Genomic DNA, 19,265 nt, shown 5'->3' with positions numbered 1-19,265 from the left:
TTTAAATTCTTACCAATCTTTATAGTGGCATTCACTGGAAAGGTATGTTTCCTCTCTCATGTCGCTCATTGAAAGCATGTGGTAAACATGGAAAATATCTCCTTAATCTGTCCTTTGGATGTGTAGTTAGTACATCAAAATAAGTTTGAGTTTAATGGCAACTAGGTGGTTTGGGATCAAATACAAGTTTTAATTGAGAGATTTCAAATACAGAGGGAAAAGGCATTTCTTTATTTAAATCGAATCAATAAGGGAGAATTAGAACACACAATTATATTCTGCAAATGTAAAACTAATTTAGCCCCATTTAGTCAGTGAAACCAACTTCACTGAGAATCTGGACCACAATGCCATTTTCTACTTCCCAGAAGAACCAGCAATTTGGCATATTGGAGGACTTGTAAGAGTTTCTTAAATAAGGGATAAAATTTTTATGCTCAGAAACTTGACACTGTTATAGTTATTGCTGAAAATTTTTGGTTTTCTTTCCTCATCAGCTAATGCATGAACATGTTATATAAAAAGCATACTGCCTGCATCTCTTAATCCCGAAATCATAACAGTCCAATATTACAGACTCCCAATTAACAGACCACAGTCATTATGAATGAGCTACTACACATTAAACTCCTAAAAAAAAAAGGGAAAATAGAAATATATATAATAGAAATATATATCTGAACAATGTTTGGGTGTTTGAAAATACTTCAAAGTAAGCAGCTCTCCATAGTTTCTGGATATACCAGGAAAGAAATGTCAGACAAGTGAAGAACAATGTCATTTTTATCTTGCACTGTCTGAAATAAAGCTGAGCACACCTGAGCTGAGGAAGAACATACAGTAGAAAACCCTAGTCTTTTTTAAATACATATTAAGAACTTGTCCAAGAACACTTTATCTACCCCAAAAAAGGGAAAAAAAAGAACCCTTCATTACAGCCAACTTCACTTACATCTGAATTGTTTAAACTTGTTAGCCTCGCTTTCAAGGGTTTCAAAATATTTGAGGAAGAGAATGGGGGTATGCATTAGATTGCTTTCTCCAGATCTCTCTTTATAAACTGTGTCCTTTTGCTTTTGGATACATTTATTCCATAGATATTGATGTCCAAGGAGACAGGCTGGCAACTCAGGATCTTCGTCTCACTCGATCCTTTCTAATGCTGCCAGTTTTACATCTCATTATCCCCTCACGGTTGGCTTAGACATCCTCATATATTTAATATTGCTGAGTCCTCTTGGAAATTTTCACTTCCAGATGGGAGGGCTCTTGAGTCTCTAAAGCACTCCTATTTTTCATTCTGTGGTGAGTAGATGGTGATTTGTTTCAGCTGTAGCAAATGGACATACTCCTGGTAACACTTTGCAGTCAGATATATCAAGCTTCCCTCTGAGACACTCAACATATTCTTCTTGGCATTAATTTAAATAACTCTTGCAGTGCTCTTATGAGGCAGGTAGCATTCATATCCATTGCAGAGATGAAGAAAGCAAGGCACCAAATGGTTAAGTATTTACTATAAAGCCAGGCATAGAGATGTGGACCCCTGACTCCATGTTTTAAATATTTTCTTCACATCTTCCTGCCATGCAACATGACAAGGATGAGCTGCACTGAATTCCACATTACTTAAGCAAGAAACAGAGTGGGGCAGAGATTCTCAAAAGTGTTGGAGGCCCAGGGAGTAAAAATATTGCCAAAATGGCTGCTTCTGAGCAGGCATCAAGAAAACCTGGAGAGTTACAACACCAAATCCTTCTCCCTCCTGCAGAATCACAGGAGAGAGGGTTAACTTCATCAGCATGGTTCTAGGTCCTTTTTACCTTCATGGTTAGAGGTATAGTTAGCAGAACCCCTGTATACTTTGAGGGCTTCAAACATAAAGCCCCACTGACTTTTGCCTTTAGGTGGGCTTTTCCCCTAGCTCAGTGCGTATCTCCATCATTTGCTTGGATTGTGCCAGAGAATATTTGGAATTTGTGGTGCTAATGGAGATTGGTTTTCTTACCATACACTTAGGTTCAAACTGGAAACATGTAAGCCTCACAAATAACCCACAACAACTGGGAGGGCACTGCTGGAACAGTGCACCCTTTCATTTCTCTCTAAGAAGGTGAGCTGAGAAGTTACCCTTGCTAGTCATGCACCCAAGAACTGTGGGTTCTAGTAATTCCATGTTTCGTATTTTAGGGTTTTCATATCTATTTAGTGTTTTCCACTTAACTCCTCTGATCTATGAACTCCATTCCCCTGTAAAATTTTGTTTTCTTTTCAGTGCTGGTATAGGAAGAACTGGATGTTTTATTGCCACGACCATTGGTTGTCAGCAGTTGAAGGAAGAGGGAGTTGTAGATGCACTGAGCATTGTCTGTCAGCTACGAGTGGATCGGTGAGTTCCAGAAGAACCATAAATCAGTCAATGATTCTGAAATTATTCTGAAATCATTACTGAAATGATTCAGTAATGATCAGTAATGATTCCGAACACCTTTTAACAGTTTAATTTTGCTTTACATGAAGTGGCTGCCATCACTTTAGCTGACTCTTAGGACAGCATTAGCTGAATAATCAAAGTAACATATTTAGATCCTGAGTAAGGAATATTCTTTACTGGGTGAAACTGGGTGAGACTCCACTGAATGAAATTCTCCTGAGATGGCAACCCTGCATTTCCTGGATACTTGGCACTCCTCATTTCCCCCCCTGGAGCTTCCTGCTGCCTGTGGCATCCCACTAGGACACAAGAGATACCGGGCAATCTGGAGGCAAGGGATTGTCTTTGAGCCTGGATTGACAGGGACATCCAGGCTCACTCAGTGTGTAGTTTCTTTATGCAGCAGAGAGAGCCAAATCTGGTGCTGTTGCTATTCCCTCTGCTGTGCTGGGGGTTCTTTTGAATTGGGTTGGCAAACTTACCCAGCTTAAGAAAATCGCAAGGCATTTGTTGCAGAATTTTCTCAAGTCAGATCAATTCCCTGATCGAATTCACAGCTTGGGAGCAGGAACAGTGTAAGCCAGCATTGTTGCAGAGTGCTTTGTTTTGCAAAACCATGGCTGAAGAGAGATTTGTGTTGGAAAGGAGGATGTGGGTATTGTGCACAATGGAAGCTGCTGGTTTGGTTGTACTTTTCTTTCTTGTTCTGCTTGGGGAAACAGGATTTTGTATAAAGTAAATAAACAGGGTTGCACCAAGAATAGAGAAGTCTCGTTCCTCTTCTGCTGTAGGTACCAGATCATATAATCTCCTTACAAGTATATTAACTGCTTCTGACATACATTTTTTCTTTAAATGTAAACAACCCATAAGGGTGCACATGCTGAAAAAGAGCTCAGGTCAAAGGGACAATACAGAATTTTTGTGTTCTGAAGAGCTCTGAAAGGTACTAGAACCACAACTTACAGAAGGATCAGAATCCATATAGTTGACCATGTTTATGGATCACCTCCTCTGCCTTCCCTTCCCACATGCCTTCATCATACTAGAGATTGTAATGCGATCCATACAGGGCAACATGAGCCACTTGGAGTGTAAAATTCTCCAAGAGGAGTTCCTGACCTAAAAAATTCAGCAACAAAAAAGATGGAAGAGCTGAGGGAAAAATGCTTACTCTGTTTTAAATTATCAACTCCAAATTTCTAACACTCCGTTCTGATTATCTGTTCATCTTATTGAAAAAGGTTTGTAGTGCTCTCCCCTAATTTAGTATTTCTATTATAAGATAACCTTTTTCTTATTGCTTTTACACTCCACTGTAGAGAAGTGGAAACAAACTCTGGTCTCAGCTACATCATTTTTATGTCATTATTTCAGCCATAGAAAAAAAAATCCAAATTTTCAGCATTATAATTGTCAACTTAACTTCATCAAGTGTTTCTGACTAATGAACTTTCTTATATGTATTAGCATCCTAGATAAAATTGGAAAGAGAATGAAAATCTGACCCAAATAGAAACATTCATAACAGCAATCTCAGTGACACAAAGCTTGTTATAAAAATTGTTAAGTCTTGTGATTTGCGCATTTCTGTATTTTGTCAAGTTTCAGATTATATAAATAGACTCCAGAGATCTTGCTTAAGGCGCCTCACCTCTTCATATTCTCAGGCATTGCCTGGGATAAAAAGTATATCTGTGTTTCAGTTTTTAAAGACATTTTTCTAGGTACAACTCAGGAACCAAAAACTCTTTTTCTTTCCTTTTTCCAACTGGCCATATTGCAGAATGGATCTCACTCACCTGGCAGTCAGTTTATAGCAAGGATTGCTAAGGCAGGGCTTAGCAACCCCTAAGACAACATTAGCCACTGCCAGCCCAACCAGATCACGAGTTCATAAAGTGGACGAGTATCACAGTTACATGGACAAAGCTCCATGAGACCAGCTTCCCCTGATGACCCAGTCCTGACGTGGTGGTTATTGGCAGGTGGCATGTGAGACAGGGTCATTATGTGTGGCATGAAGCTGGCAAAATGAACTTAATGTCCCACTAGATGTGGCTGCAAGAGCTGCTCTGGCCATAGCTCTGTTGCACTTCAGTTACCAGCGTGGCCAACATTAGCAATGGGGTACAACCAGGAGCACTGCAGCAACAGAGAAGAGGCTGTCTTCCTCATGATACTGGCCAGCAGCTCCAATTTATTCTTTGTACATCAGATTGCCCTCACAAAACAGAAAAAAGAGGGTTCATGAGAAAAAAAGAGGGTTCATCAGAAAAGGATGATTTTATCTGACCACCTAGGAGCCAGAAACCTGCCCAAGAGGTACACTGAATCATTTCATCTCTGATACCTCATCTCTGCTAGGATCCCAGGCAGGCTTGCTCATGCTCAAAGCTGCACCATTGAAATGCAGACCTACTGATGGAACAAACACACTTGATGGTGTCCACTTGTGTGTGAACTTTTTGTCACGTGGGTCCATGGCCATGTTTCTACCAAAGTGAATTGAGCAATAGGAGAAAAGAAAAGAGCTTCACTTGAGGGACTCACAGTGATGCTGTAGTGATTTACCAAAACATTCCCATTGCCCAGCACACTCAGTGAGAGGCAAACAAGCATCCAGACAAATTGCAGATGGTGGCAAAAAGTTATGCTGAAAAATAGTTTAATTAACTGCCTATGTAGCCCCTCTGGAAACAGAGTTTAAAACAGAGCTCCAACCAGGAATGAGACAGGACAGAGCTGTTACCGGGTAAGGTATGTCCAGATGCCACTTTCTTCTTAGCTGCTCAGTGTAAGTTAAGGATGAACGGACATGGCAGGAATTGTCTGTGCTGAGCTAACATGAGGAAATGGACCATCCGCTCAAAATCTTGACCCAGGATGGAGATACAGCCATGCTTGGTGTGGATTCGTAGAAAGACAGACCTACAAGTCTGTTCAGCTTACTTTTTTCCCCAGTTCATTTTTTATGTTTTGCAACAGAAACAGGAAATGTTTGATGTGAGGCATCTTCAAGACTTACTGTGATATTGAGAAACTTTGCACATTCTTAACCTTAAAGGCACATTCTTGGAATGACGTCCGATAACTTTGCTCTTGGCTCCTCAGACAGGATGAAAAGAGTTTCCAGTGTGCGTCAATTCATTGTTTAAGTGTTTTGACTAATCGCTTCAGGTTAAAAAAAAAAAATCCCAAACCCTGTATCACATTCATTCTGGAGCAGACTGCGTCCAGCTGCACTAGCAGCAAGCCAGAGGGCAGGGTAAAGGACCCTTCCCTCCCCCATGGCTGCCCAGGCGAGCTGGTCACAGTCCCCGAGCTCTCAGGATACCAAGGGCTGTTTTTTCCAAGCACCACCCCAGACAGTCCCAAAGAAGCAGGAGCCCAGCAGCTCGCAGAGGAGCTGGCAGTGGGCTGGCAGAGGATGAAGGCTGCACACCCGGAGCTGCCGTAGCTGTGGGTACATCCCTTCTGGGCACTAGGGACACGGGAGAGGAAACCTCCCTCCTTGAGCAGATTTCCTCCTGAAACGCTATTCCACGCAGCCTTTTGCACAAACTGATGTCTTAGGGTCACAGATAATTCCTTGCTATTAAACGTGAGCCTTGCACAAGAACAAAGGGGAGAAGGACTTGGGGATTATTGGTAGATGAAAAATTGGACATGAGCCAGCAATGTGCGCTCACAGCCCAGAAAGATAATTGTATCCTGGGCTGCATAAGAAGCAGTGTGGCCAGCAAGTCGAGGGAGGCAATTCTGCCCCTCTACTCCGCTCTGGTGAGACCCCACCTGGAGTACTGCGTTCAGCTCTGGGGTCCTCAGCACAGGAAAGATATGGATCTGTTTGAGTGGGTCCAGAGGAGGGCCACGAAGATGATCAGAGGGCTGGAGCACCTCTCCTATGAAGGAAGTCTGAGAGAGTTGGAGTTGTTCAGCCTGCAGAAGAGAAGGCTCTGGGGACACCTTATAGTAGCCTTGCAATATATAAAGGGGGCTTATAAAAAAGGCAGAGAAAGCCTTTTTACCAGGGCCTTTAGTGGTAGGACAAGTGGTGATGGTTTTAAACTAAAAGAGGGTAGATTTCGATTAGATATAAGGAAGAAATTCTTTACTATGAGGATGGTGAAACACTGGAACAAGTTGCCCAGAGAAGTTGTGGATGCCCCATATTTAGAAGTGTTCAAGGTCAGGTTGGACAGGGCTTTCAGCAACCTGATCTAGTAGAAAATGTCCCTGCTCACTGCAGGGGGGTTGGGCTAGATAACCTCTAAAGGTCCCTTCCAACCCAAACCATTCTGTGATGCTGTGGTTCTGTGAATCCTGTGTATAATAGCACTGACACGGCCTAGCTGTCTGACCGTCTGTATAAGACTCAGGTGCCCCTAAGCTGACAGGGACATGCACTCCTTTGCCCATACAGGGTTCAGAAGCACCATAACATCTCAGTTATGCTTGCTAGCACAGGGCAAATGCAGTAGTGCTGGGCTCAGCCACAGCCAGGCTTATACATGCCTTCTTCGAGATTTTGTATCTCTTCGTGGAGATATCTCGTATATCTTCAGGACCAAAGAGGAAGGAGCAAGGATCACCGCCACAAAGAGCCTAGTGAAGCCAAACTTGTTTTAACCTGCCCTTCCTGTCAAGTTCTTCTCCCTGGATATGTTCCTTTCCTCCACCCCTTCCACACAGCAGATCTAACCTGGGAAATGCACTCCCTTAGAGCACATCTTGGGGGAACATTGATGGGGGAGACAGGGAGGGAAGCTGGCTGGGAAGGGGTTGCGTGGGCAGGGCAGGACGCAGCAGTGAGGAGGAAGGAAGGAGGCTAAGCAGCACAGAGGACCAGAGCAAAGCCCTCCCGTCACCTTTAGACTCTTGCTGGATCTCCAGGCAGGGGACAGGCACAGAGGAGAGCCGCTGAAGACAGCAGGCAGCCAACAGTTATGAATTTGTGGATGTCTTTGTTGGTAAAGCTAAAAGGCTGTTGCATTTTGCACTGGATAGGACCATTTAAGGGCCTCTGATTTAATTCCTAGGAATAACATATCATAATAGACATGCAGCTCAATAAAAGCTGTTTTACAGTTGCCTGAGCTCACTGGAGGAGCAGAGACAGCTGGTTGCTTGCTTAAAGAAGTAGGTGTTATTTTAATTATGTTTTTCCTGCCACAGCCATTTAACCATCCAGTAGCACTGAGGAAAATAAAAGGACCTTATGGTTGCAGATGACATTCTCTAATACTAAAGGACAATACTTGTTGAGGCAGTTTTACCATTTTTCAAATAGCTTTGTGTATCAGTAGACCCTTTTGTTGCCAGGGTGTCTGAAGGGATCACATGAGGGTTTGTCAGACCTTCTCCTGTAAGATGCCTGGCTTCAGCATTGCTCTGGATCCAAATCCCTCATGAATTTGATTGTTTCAGTGAAGATCTAGCTGAAGCTAAATACAATATACATCTTAATGTCTTCCTTCCCACTATGGCCATTTACTCTTTCATCCCCTAAAGGTAACTAGCTGCTCCAGGGTACGCTGAGGATGAACTGGAGGCTTGGTTCTAGAAGCAGAGTAGGTAGCTTTGAATACTTTGGCAGATGAGGCAATAAAAGTGGAATTAAATAAACAGAGGCTTCAGTCCATGAGAAGTGAGACCTGGAAGAGCTTAGTACTGTCAGAAAGAGGCTCAGTTTAACTTCAGAGCTGAATGGTACCAGTCCTACTAAATACCACACCTACTTCCTGTAGGACATCATCCCCTTCCTACGACACTGCAATTCACACTGGAGATGTGGGACTTGATCCTCATACTGAGACCTGAAAAAGGGACTGTTATCAGGTGAATGTATTAAATGTAGGCATCTAGTCCAAGCTGGCTGTAACTCGTCCTTTTTATGGTCAAGTTAAACTCTTTTGTATTGTTGGTGCTGAAATGAGTCACTGCTGTAAAATTTCTTAGGTGGCTGCTGTTCAGACAGGATGCATTGTAGGCGTTCGAAAGAGGACAGGAAGAGCTGTTCTCTGCACAGGCAATCTGAGGGTCACCAAAGGTTACATTTTTAGTAAAGGACAAAAATGAAAGGCCAGATTCTGAATACTCCCTTGCTCCATCAATAGTAATGCTGCGTCTGTGTATCTGGCCTTCCTTGCCCAAGCAACTGAGCAAAATTCTCTGTGAATATGTTGAATTTGAAATGCAGGTGCCAAATGTTTTCCTCTCTAGTTCTTACCCTGATGGAATCGGGAATGGTGGTTCATGCTGGGCATGTGCTGGATGGCGTAAGCTATGAAGAAAGTACATCTGCTCAAGCAAATCTCCCACTTATCAAGCAAACTCTAAGTCAAAAATTGAGAAAAGGGCTTGTATTATCTGGTGGTCATGGGGTTGGCAGGGCCTGGAGGTTGTTGCATTCTTAAGAAATAAGATTTCATTCTGATGTGTTTCCTTTTCAGGGGTGGAATGGTTCAGACCAGTGAACAGTATGAATTTGTGCACCATGCACTGAGTCTGTATGAAAGCAGACTTTCTGCAGAAGCTGTCCAGTGAAGCCAAGGAGGGTAAAGCTGAATGTCAGTCTCTTGAGGTAATCTCTTCCATTACCTACCAGCAGCTTCTTCAAGGAGTTTACTGCAGTGGGAAAAGCGGCTTTGAGGCCAAATTGTGAAAGGCTTGTGGACGGTTTGGCAAAAGTATAGAGATTGCTGGACCCTTACTATATATGAATGTATTGTGAGCTTCCCAAAAATGATTTATAAAGAAGGTACTGTGCTGAAACTACACATGGATTTCACGTATATATCTAAAGGTGGGTTTAATTCTGTAATACTGATATCTGCCATATGGAATGTATGTATGTGCTACTGCTGCAGTCGGATGGACATTGGAACTTCCACAGAAGAAATGTTTATCAAGTGTATAAATGCTTTAACGTTTGCAAACTGTCTTGTGAATGGACTGTCAACTGTACTGTAAAGTGCTATTACTGATTATGTGGTGAGCTTGTTTCTTGGCCACATAATATTCTTGCTGCTAAAATTGCAAGTGTTCGATTATGGGTTAAGAAAAAGAAGATGAGATAATAAAAAAATTAAAAGTCTTGTTTTTGAAAATATTCAAAGCAGTTAATATTTTATATGGAAATATATGTTCTTCATACTATTAACTATTAAATGTGTATTTACTGTATGTCTTACAGAGCAGTTGCAGAGCACAATGTCTGTTATTCAGTGTGTACGTATTTACCCTATACTGTTGATTGTCTTAGAACATGCTTCTGCTACAGACCTGAATCCAGTGTATTTGTAAATTGTGTAAGTCATTTTACTTTTAAAAGAAACTTTGTAGCATATATTAAGTAGTAAGGATTTTAAATATTTGTCTGTCTTTTATTAATTACAGGATTTTTTGCTTATATTGTTTACCTGCTCTATCTCTTTCAGTAAGAGTTAGATGCCTTTAGTTATATGAACTGGTCCACGACAGGTTGTACAAGAAAGAAAATGCTGCTCTGACTGTTTCCTTTACCGTTCAGTAAGAGTTTGTTTTTAAGAGAAATGCAAAGTTGGCGTTATGACTTACAGCACTGGGCAGTCTGTTTACAGGGTATAATGAGTTTTTAATGCAGTGATGTTGACTTTGCTTCATACTGCTAATAAATTACACTTGATAAAAAATATTTACTGAAGTCTTTATTCTTGCCTAGAGTAGTTAATGCACCACACAGTCTTGTACCCCTATAAACAGGGACAGCCCAGTACAATTTGATTAGCCTCCACTGTGGCTTCAGACCACTGGAGAACCAATCCAGACCACGTGGGCAGTCTCCCACTGACATGGAGTGAGGTGGATCACCTGATGGGAAGGCAAAACCAGCATCACTTGATCCCTCGGGGGGAGTTTGTGTAAGACCCAGTGCAGACCTCAGAGCTTTGCCTCCTCCTCTTCCCCTTCTCCTCCCCCTCTCCACTTGGCTTTTAGAACTTGTGGAGTTAGAAGTATCAATATCAAGATTTTTCTTGATTATGTATAGTTACAAAAAAGTGTGTGTTTGTTCCCTGGATAACACAGTATATACTTATTCCGCACCATCCAGATCACCTGCAGACTTGTAATGTTTCACAGGCAATGAATTACACAAAAGCATAAACCCTTGCCTTTATTCAACATCATCTCTTTTAGTTTCCTGGGTATTTGAAAACCTCTCTCTCTTTTGCTTGTATTTTTCCAAAATAAAGCAACTAGTAAACTCTGAAGAATCATATGAAAGGACAAAGTGGTGTAAAACTCCCCAAAACAATTGAATAGAAGGAAGTGCTCGTCACTGACTTTTTCCCCCTGTGAAGGCACATTTCCTTCCTAGCCTTCGCTTCACTTATCTGAGGTGGTTTTTTTAAGAGAAGCATGGGGAGTTGCTAGAGGGAAAATGGATTCTTTATTTCACGTCCTGGTTTCTACCTGTCTTGCCTTGACATTCTCAGGTAAGTGTCTCTCCCCACTTCCCTTCCGCTGTACTGCTCTTTCTGCCACGGAGCAGAGCCCGCTGGGGCAGCTGGTGACTTACAAAAACCAAGTCACTTCTTCGCTTGGGTTCATACAAGAGAAATGGGGGGCAGGGCCAACTTAGCCCGTTCTGTTTAGATTTCTTTCCAAAGGAAAATAAACTGTCTCCTTCTATGCTGGCTATACCACTTCTTTTTTTTAAGAAGATCTCCTGCTAGACAATCCAGGAGCTGAGATTTGGGACAAGCTCTTCGAAGGGGAGATTCCTATTTTTTTATTCCTACTTTGTGAATCTTCCAGAGCCAGGAGCTTTCTGTGATGCTTAGTTAGAAAATACCTGGGTCTGTAAAAACAGGGAGGTGACAAACATCAACCAAGGGAAATAAATACATAAATACACGTGTTGGGTTCAGCACTTTGTAACTAATGAGGCTGGAAATGTTTGAGTAACTGAGATTATAAAAACAGAAAAACCTAAACACGATGTGGCAGGGAGGCTGCATTTGAAATATCCAGTTCCGTGTTCTGTAACAAGTATGGATTTTGCATTGATAACTTTGGGGGTTTTTTGATGAATGCATTGTAGTTCTCTTCATTTGAGTGTTTGGTGTTGATCTTTAAGTGTGGTGGCACAAAAAGCTGTTCTAATGGGGATTAGAATGGTCACAAAACTAACAGCTAGAGACGTTGGAGTAGATCCAGTAAAATAGATGTACTTCCTATCGGTAAAGAGCCTCCATTCCTGTAACGGCACAGGCACTGAGAGGCACACAGATTTGGGAATATCCTCTTAGATGTTTTCTTCAGAAACACTATGAGTTTTACTAAAACAATTTCCAGGCAGTAAATTATATTGTAAAAAGTCTCTGTTATAAAACAGAAAAAAGACTGAGAGCTTGTGTAGATCTGTGTACGCTTTCAAGCAGGGGAAGTGGGGTATTTAGAATTGGTATTTAAAGTTAATAGTTCTTGGATTTCTTTTATATCCAGTTTAAGTTTTTCTTCATTTTTATATATAATGAAGGTCAAGGTGACCTTTGCCACAATAGTTTGCTTTTTGCATTCTCACTCTTTATATTACCAGCACTTGCATCATGTGGGTTGGCCATGCAGGGTTTTTTAAAATAGGTTCAACACATGGAATGTTCATGAAAAGTTCAACACACAGAAACTGAGAAGAGAGATTTATTTACTGATGTATTTTAGAACATAAAGAATTTGCTTTTTGTTAAATAACCATGTGTAATCTGTTGTATTTTTCTGGAATTTTCCTCTTCCAGAAGGGTTTCTGATTATCCATGTCCAGAAACAGCAGTGTCTTTCAGAAAAGAGAGGAGTCATTATGGAAAAGTGCAATATGACCAACCTCAACCAGCAGTGGCAGTGGACGGCAGATGACAGGCTCCTCCATGTGAAATCTGCCCAGTGCCTGAGCATCTCTACACGCTCTGCCCTGTCATCTCGCAGCATCACTGTTGATTGTCCCCACGCAGTCAGGTGGACTTGCCACGAGGAGGATGGGCTCCTGAAGGTGGCCAACAGCTCGCTCTTTCTCACAAAGCAAGGTCAGAAGGTAATGGCCAAGCAGAGTAAGAAATACCTTCATACATGGATGCAGCTAGAAGCCAGCGAGACGGGAAAACCTGTTTATGTAAATCTGTGCTCAAAGCAAGGTGAGCTACTCCTTCAAGGAAGTATCCTGGAAGTTTTGGTAACAAAAATATCTCTTTTATGCTAACTCAAATGTTAAAAATAATGATATTTTATTCATACAGAAAAAAGTTTTTCATAGTTGAAAAGAGTTTAGAGAACCATAAAAAGAACAGCTGGCATGAGTACTGTCTTTCTCAAAACTGGTGGGGTTTTTTAGCCATTTTATATTTTCAGGATGTCTCTCCTTTTCTCTACTCCCAATCTTTGGATCAAAGTGCTTATGTGTAAGCTCAGCTCACTATTCTTGTATCATTTTCTTTTTCACTTTTAAACAGAATTGAGGGAACTAATTCCTAGTGGTTAAAAATATGGATGTATACAAGTCCTTTTCATCCCCATTCATTTTATCATACAAATCCAGATTCAATCTATCAAGAGCAACAAGACATCTGAAAATCAAATATGCGCACCATTATTTCTCTGATTAACCCAAATGCATGATTAGAACAGACATATGGCTTACACATTCACGTGTTTACACAGTGTCGCTTTGCCCTTAGATGCAATGTATATGAGAACACTCAAAATCCTGAAAATAATGAACTGAATCAAAAATCTCAGAAATTCTTGCAACAGCACTTTGAGATGCATGGGTAGGTGCGTGTACTTATAGAAGTGTTGATACGCCTGTGTGGTTATGTTTCCATATCCATAGCAAAAGGGAAGGTAGAATGGTTTGAATACTACTTAATAACACTTTCCTTGATGTCCTGTTGTCAATCCTTCCTGACAATCCTGTTGACATTCTTCTTGCACACTATTAAGCAGTTCTTCATGGTAAATAAGAACAACCTGCAGAGTTAAGCTTTTTATTGGGGAACACACAATTTATTCTTGTCTTTACAGGATTAAAAAAAATGTTTTATGACTCAATACTTTTGCATATGGCCAAGTTTTCAGAATGTTTAAAACAAATCCTTGTTCTTTCTAACCTTTCTAACCTCCCATTCATTGTAAGGCAGGGTACCATTTTTTTTCAGCACATTTGCACTTGCAGAACTCTACTCACAGCAGCAGCACTACTCACCTGAGTAGAGCTCTGAAAGGACAGCTTGCATAATCAGGGAATGGAAAACTGGCCAAGATGCCATTCCAGCCCTCCCATATATTTTAGAGATTAAAAAGGCAAAATCATTTGAAGTCCTGTGTATAGGGTGAGTATGGCTTTCTTATTCAAAGTCACCATGAAAAGTTAAGATGAGGTACGCAAGCAGTGTTATTTTCTTTAGACAGCTGGATGAAGTGTGGCCTAAGAGAGTTAAAGTAACCTTGTATCCTTGTCTTAATCATCCTCGGAGGAGAAGCAATTTAAGACCAATGAGTACTAAGACAATTGTCATGGGGTATTAAAGCACCTTCTCATCTCTTTACTGTGCTCAGTCCTTTAATGAATTTACCTTAATTTTCTGGAAATTGTCTCCATAGACAGGTCTGTAGATCCACTTTAAGAGTCTCACTGTGTCAGTTATCTCCTTTTTGACAGCTCTGGGAAGCTCTGCTGAGAAATCAACCGTACATTATGATCCTCAATACCTAACTAAGAATTCCAGGTATATAAGAAACTCACAAGGAGTTGAAGTAGTGCAACAAGATTAATAATAATAATAATAACAACAACAACAAGATCTAATGCCCGCAGTGCTAGTCTTGACATCCGTATGCATGTCAAATTTTTCAATGTTGAATGCGTAAAATTAGTCTTCCAGGAACATATCTCTATTTTCAGTGAAAGCAGCAGTGGATCAGCCTAAAATAACATATTCAGTCTATATTTACCTAAGATAGTAAAAACTGAGCGAAGTCTTTGAAGCTGAAATGACTGTAAGTTTTTCTGCTCCTGACTAACGCCGTATTTTGATATAATTTGCCCTTTGTTTTCATAGTACTCATAAAAATAGTGATATTTTGGCAAAGGAGTAACTCACTGAATTGCATCCCAAACATCTTATCAGCCCAGATATAGTACAAGCTCCAAACCCAACAACTGTAACTACCTTTTATTCTGGATCTAACTCAAATGTCAAGCATGATTTTTCTGAGCCTGGAGAAAGTCTGAGCTTGGATTTGGATTTCAAATCAGCCATCGGAGATGTGTTTGGATATACATTTTTTGCTACAATCCCAACCTAAATGACTCTTTCTGGAAATGAAGATCAGTTTAAATATGTATCCCATCTCTGTTCAGTCAGAGATCGCTTTAAATCTAACAGCAGGCAGTCCTTCTCACACAAACCCGTGGTTGAATCTGGCTTCTGGCTGAAACAGCTAACATGAAGAAGGGCCACGAGGGCCATCTCAATCTGCCTTGAGATGGTGAGACTTCAGTTTTCATCAAATTTATGAGGAGATTCTGGGCAGAGAGAGGAATAGTCTCTATAGTGCTAAGGCCTTCTTTTCACTAGCTGGCTGTTGGGATCAGAGCTTGTCTAAGCCCAAGATCCAGGAGAAGGGACAGGAATGAAGACAGGGCGGAGGAAAACATGGGGGAGGTGAAGGGGTAGAAGACTGGATGACTGAAAAGAGCAAAAATTATTGCATGCAAACAATAACTGTGGAACAAGCCCCGTCTCCTCTCGTACGTCTGGAAAGCACCCAGAGCACTGCTAATGCTGACACACTAATGCTGTTGTCACTTCTGAGTTGTGTAAGCAGTTCTTACAAGCTTTTTTTGTTCTGGGTAGGTTAGTTTCTATAAAATATCCAAGTAGAGAACAGAGGCAATGCTATGTGGCACCTCGAATATTACGAACAAACCTCAAAACCACTGCAGACCAAAAATATTTCGTTAAGTGGAGAATGACTTCAAATAGGGAGAAACAAGTCCAAGCTGTATGCTGCAGGTATTCCCTGAGATCTAGAGACTGTCACACAGCCTGTAGAGCAGTCTGGATGCAGAAGGTGACATGAACTGTTTTGTAATATGATGCTCTGCATTGTGTTTCTCTTCTACCCTATCATATATAGTAGGGATATCTCCTGAAGTAATTGTAGCTGCAAAACCCTGGAACTGTGGCTATCAAGACAAAGCCCCATTCGAAAGAGTAGCTGATTTTGTGGATGACAATGGTTTATTGCTTACTGTTATGTGCCAAGTACTTAAGAACTATAGTGGGATCTTCAAAGATATAAAACAAGTTGGACAAGGTATTCAAATAACAAATACAGTATCTTTTTATCTCTTGTTTTGTTTGCAGTCTAAAATAGACAAAATATCAGATACTATGTATGAGCCAAAGTCTGATGTGCCATCTGACGTTCAAACTGTTACCTCCGCTGTCCTTCCTCCTTTTCTACCTGAGTTCCTGGCCCTGTATCTTCTCTTTCATCTGGGCTTCTCTCTTCCCCTTACCCCATTTTCAGTTTGCCTGCTTCATATCAGAACCTGAGCTTACTGAGTTCACACCCCACTGCTGACACTTCAGTGGGTGAAATGGAGGGTGGAAGAGACCAGAGCAGTGCACACTCAGAGCACGCTCTGAACCACTGGAGCAGCAGTAGCAACTGCAGAACATGGTAAGGGAAGACACGTGCATCTTCTTGGCACTCTTGGGAAAGCGGAAGAACATCAAAGAAAGGTGGCAGAAGCACAGAAAAGGCAGCAACTCTTACTCATTTTTGCGATCATGTTAATATCTCTGGGCCTTAATTTTTCCACACCTTTAGTGTTTGTAATGACTGCAACAATCCATCCATAGGTTCACAAGAGGTCAGATTTTTGTGTGTGTAACCTTTACAAATTTCTCCAGGATAAATTAGAACAGTAAGAATTTTCATTCCACCTTCAAGTTGACCCAAAACTTTTTCCCTAAAAAACATTCACTCAAACCCATTTTTATCTCCCTGAATCATTATTTTATAGAATTCTGTAAGTAAAAGAGTTTGCTAACGTCTGTGTGAACCCATGAAATACCAAAAGTTACCTGAATCTTCTTTCTTTGGTCAAAGCAATACATGGCTGACCACTTCTGCTCAGCTCCACCTGGAAAAAGAAAGGCATCAATGTTATATCCTTGGACATAATTACAAGACCTTGTACACAGTCCAATAGCATACTGACAGAAGCTGAAAGATAAATGTGTTCTTACATTTTGTAAAAAGAAATGAAAAAATCTGCAGTGTAGCCTAGATCTTTGGTTTTCGTAAATTTTCAAAGTGTCAGTGAGCCACAGTGCAGAGAGTATAGAACAAAATCAGCTCAGCTACTATCATAGGGAAAAAATGGAACAATATGAACAGCTTACCAGAGCAACCAGGAGGATGGCAAGTCCTGCTTTACTATTTCATCTGCTGCTGCGAGTGCTAAAAAAGACGCCAATTCCAGACAACTATACTGGTAATTTTCACAATCACATTCTCTCCCTTTATTTTGTATGGATCACTGTGTAGAAGCTGCACTGGGTTTCAGCTTCTAGGTGTCTAAATGTTGGTGTCTGAAGGAAGGGCTTATTTCACTTATCTCAACATAGGTGCTTTTTGCCATTTGAGATGCTCCAGGATATCACCTCTGACTGCCTACCCAGAAAGACATAGGTCTCCCATAGGTGCTATTAGAGCCCTGAGCAGATGTCTCAGATGCCCAAAGGCAGTTCAGATTGCAACTATGTTTAGGCAACGGAACCAAGTCCTAGGTGTCTACATAGTAGCTATCTTTCTGAGCTCTCTTCAGTAGAGATGTAGTCCATGGAGTTAATGGCATCTAGATACCTTTCAGTGACCAAAAATCCACTTCAGGGTGAGCTGGGGCTATGCAGAGTGTCAGAAATAGGGCTGACAGAGCTATCGTATTATCACCATAGTTATCTGGGATGTTCTGCTACCACTGGTACTGAAAACGCCTTTAAGTGGCTACTTCAGCATTTCAAAAACAAGCAAATAAAAGAGCAGCTCAGGATTAGACTGGAGTTTGGAGACATTCGACCTCTCTGACATAAGATACAAACACCACTAACTTCTACAACATTTCAGATAAAGGTAGTAAACATTTTTCAAGTAGCATAGATTTTGCAGTTTTTAAAAGGTCTACATTGACCATGGGAAAGAAAGGACATTTGCTGGATTTTGTTCTTCTGTCACACTCTTACGTACAACAGAAATCTGAAGTATGTTTTTTTAAATAGAGTCTTTATTTTTGCAGTCTGTTTACAAGTAGTTAGACAGCTAAAAAGATAATTCATTTTGTTCTGCACATACAGAGATCTTAAAACAACCTCTTCTAGTTTCAAGTTCTGCTGTCAGTGAGTTAGATGCAGTCCTACAGAGAATTTTTTCTTGCACAATAGATATTTGATTCATTTATGTTTCACTACCAGTTCAGCCTTAGTTTTCTGAAACTGTGCTTTAATAGGGTAGGCAGATTGGTACAATGCAAGCTATTTCAGAAAGCTGCACCATGCCGGCTCGTCTGAGTCTGAAGGCACCACTGTAGGCTCCTCAGTACTTGACAACTAATCAGCACTCTTGCTCATCATACATGCAAAATGTATGGATTTCCTTTTCTTGTAAGTGGCCTGCTGCTGTGCAGATGGATGCAGTCTGCAGTACACCCCATGGATGAAATATATGCCTAGCCAGAATGTCATAATTTCTCCGGGGTGTGCTACTGATGATTACAATGGTATGTTCACACACTGTATATCATTCAGCCACTAGTGATCAACATCAGTGTCAGCACTGCAGTTCTGTTCCCATGAACAGTTTTATGACTGATTTCCAAAGAGACTGACTGCTAGAACAATGCTAAACACTCCTGAAAAATCCCATTGTTGAGACTTCTGTGTACTTTACTGATGTCCAGCCAGGAGGTGAGTTTTTTCTGGTTTAAAAATTTGGAAGTCAAGTTGTGCTTGGGTCTTATAATACGCAGTTTTCTTTTATAAGTGTCTGCTATTGAAGAAGGGCTATGAGAGTCCTTGTGCTAGGATGATAGTAACTTTCCGTAGAAAGAGAATATAAACCCGGATCCTGATTTTCTTAAAGCAAGGATATATATGAACCATATTAGTCAGTCCAATGTAGGATACATGGAAAGTGCTGGTGCGTATATCTGAAGTTTGAGTATGGTATAGTGCTGTGCACAAGCCATTTCCATCTATAGATTACAGGTAATAGACTGTTGTCAGTCTTTGCTGGGAAAGATTTTTTAACTGGAAACCCAGGGTAGCCCCGAGCTTAGGAAGAGGAGTCGGGATGTGCAGTGACCAAATGCTTGTTCATGGTACCCCCCTCGGGCTGGTGGAACATTTCTGAGGACCAAGCATTTCCCTTCCAGGAGGTTCAAGCTCCCCCCTTGGCTCCTGCACCAGGAATGCTGGTTATACCCTGGCTGCTGAGTCCCATAAATGTCGCTGGCAGCACCAGCTTCCCTTTTATGGAGCAGCAGCTTTCCTAAAGCACAATTGCACTGGAACACAAACATCTTCCTGTTGGAAGTGCTGCTATTTGTCTATAAATAAAGCCAAGATTTTTTTTATGTGTTTTTAAGTTGGGTGTGTAAATCTATATTTAGGAACCCAACCAAGTGGCCTTTTTTTCTAAGCGGCTGCTGACCACTCAGATGTACTTTTTTTTAGCTGTATTTCTATCAGTAAGTTCTACTTCCTGCTGAACTTGGAGATAT

At 41.1% G+C, this 19,265-nt stretch overlaps 2 protein-coding genes across 3 annotated transcripts in view; both read left to right on the top strand.

The window, feature by feature from the left end:
- Positions 1–9,548, top strand: part of PTPRR (protein tyrosine phosphatase receptor type R) — a 139,383-nt gene extending 129,835 nt beyond the window's left edge. The window contains exons 12-13 of the mRNA XM_059816422.1: positions 2,276–2,389; positions 8,890–9,548. Coding sequence (XP_059672405.1) covers positions 2,276–2,389; positions 8,890–8,983 — 208 coding nt within the window. The 3' untranslated portion in view covers positions 8,984–9,548. The remainder of the gene's footprint in view (positions 1–2,275; positions 2,390–8,889) is intronic.
- Positions 9,549–10,849: 1,301 nt separating this feature from the next.
- PTPRB (protein tyrosine phosphatase receptor type B) overlaps positions 10,850–19,265 on the top strand; it is a 66,004-nt gene continuing 57,588 nt past the window's right edge. For both annotated transcript variants that reach the window (XM_059817008.1, XM_059817009.1), the window contains exons 1-2: positions 10,850–10,914; positions 12,217–12,609. In XM_059817008.1, coding sequence (XP_059672991.1) covers positions 10,860–10,914; positions 12,217–12,609 — 448 coding nt within the window. In that variant the 5' untranslated portion in view covers positions 10,850–10,859. The remainder of the gene's footprint in view (positions 10,915–12,216; positions 12,610–19,265) is intronic.

This window comes from Gavia stellata, chromosome 4 (genome assembly GCF_030936135.1).
Source record: "Gavia stellata isolate bGavSte3 chromosome 4, bGavSte3.hap2, whole genome shotgun sequence".
Taxonomy (NCBI): Eukaryota; Metazoa; Chordata; class Aves; order Gaviiformes; family Gaviidae; genus Gavia; species Gavia stellata.
Note: the sequence above shows the minus strand (reverse complement) of the source record. Positions and strands in the feature narration are given on the sequence as shown.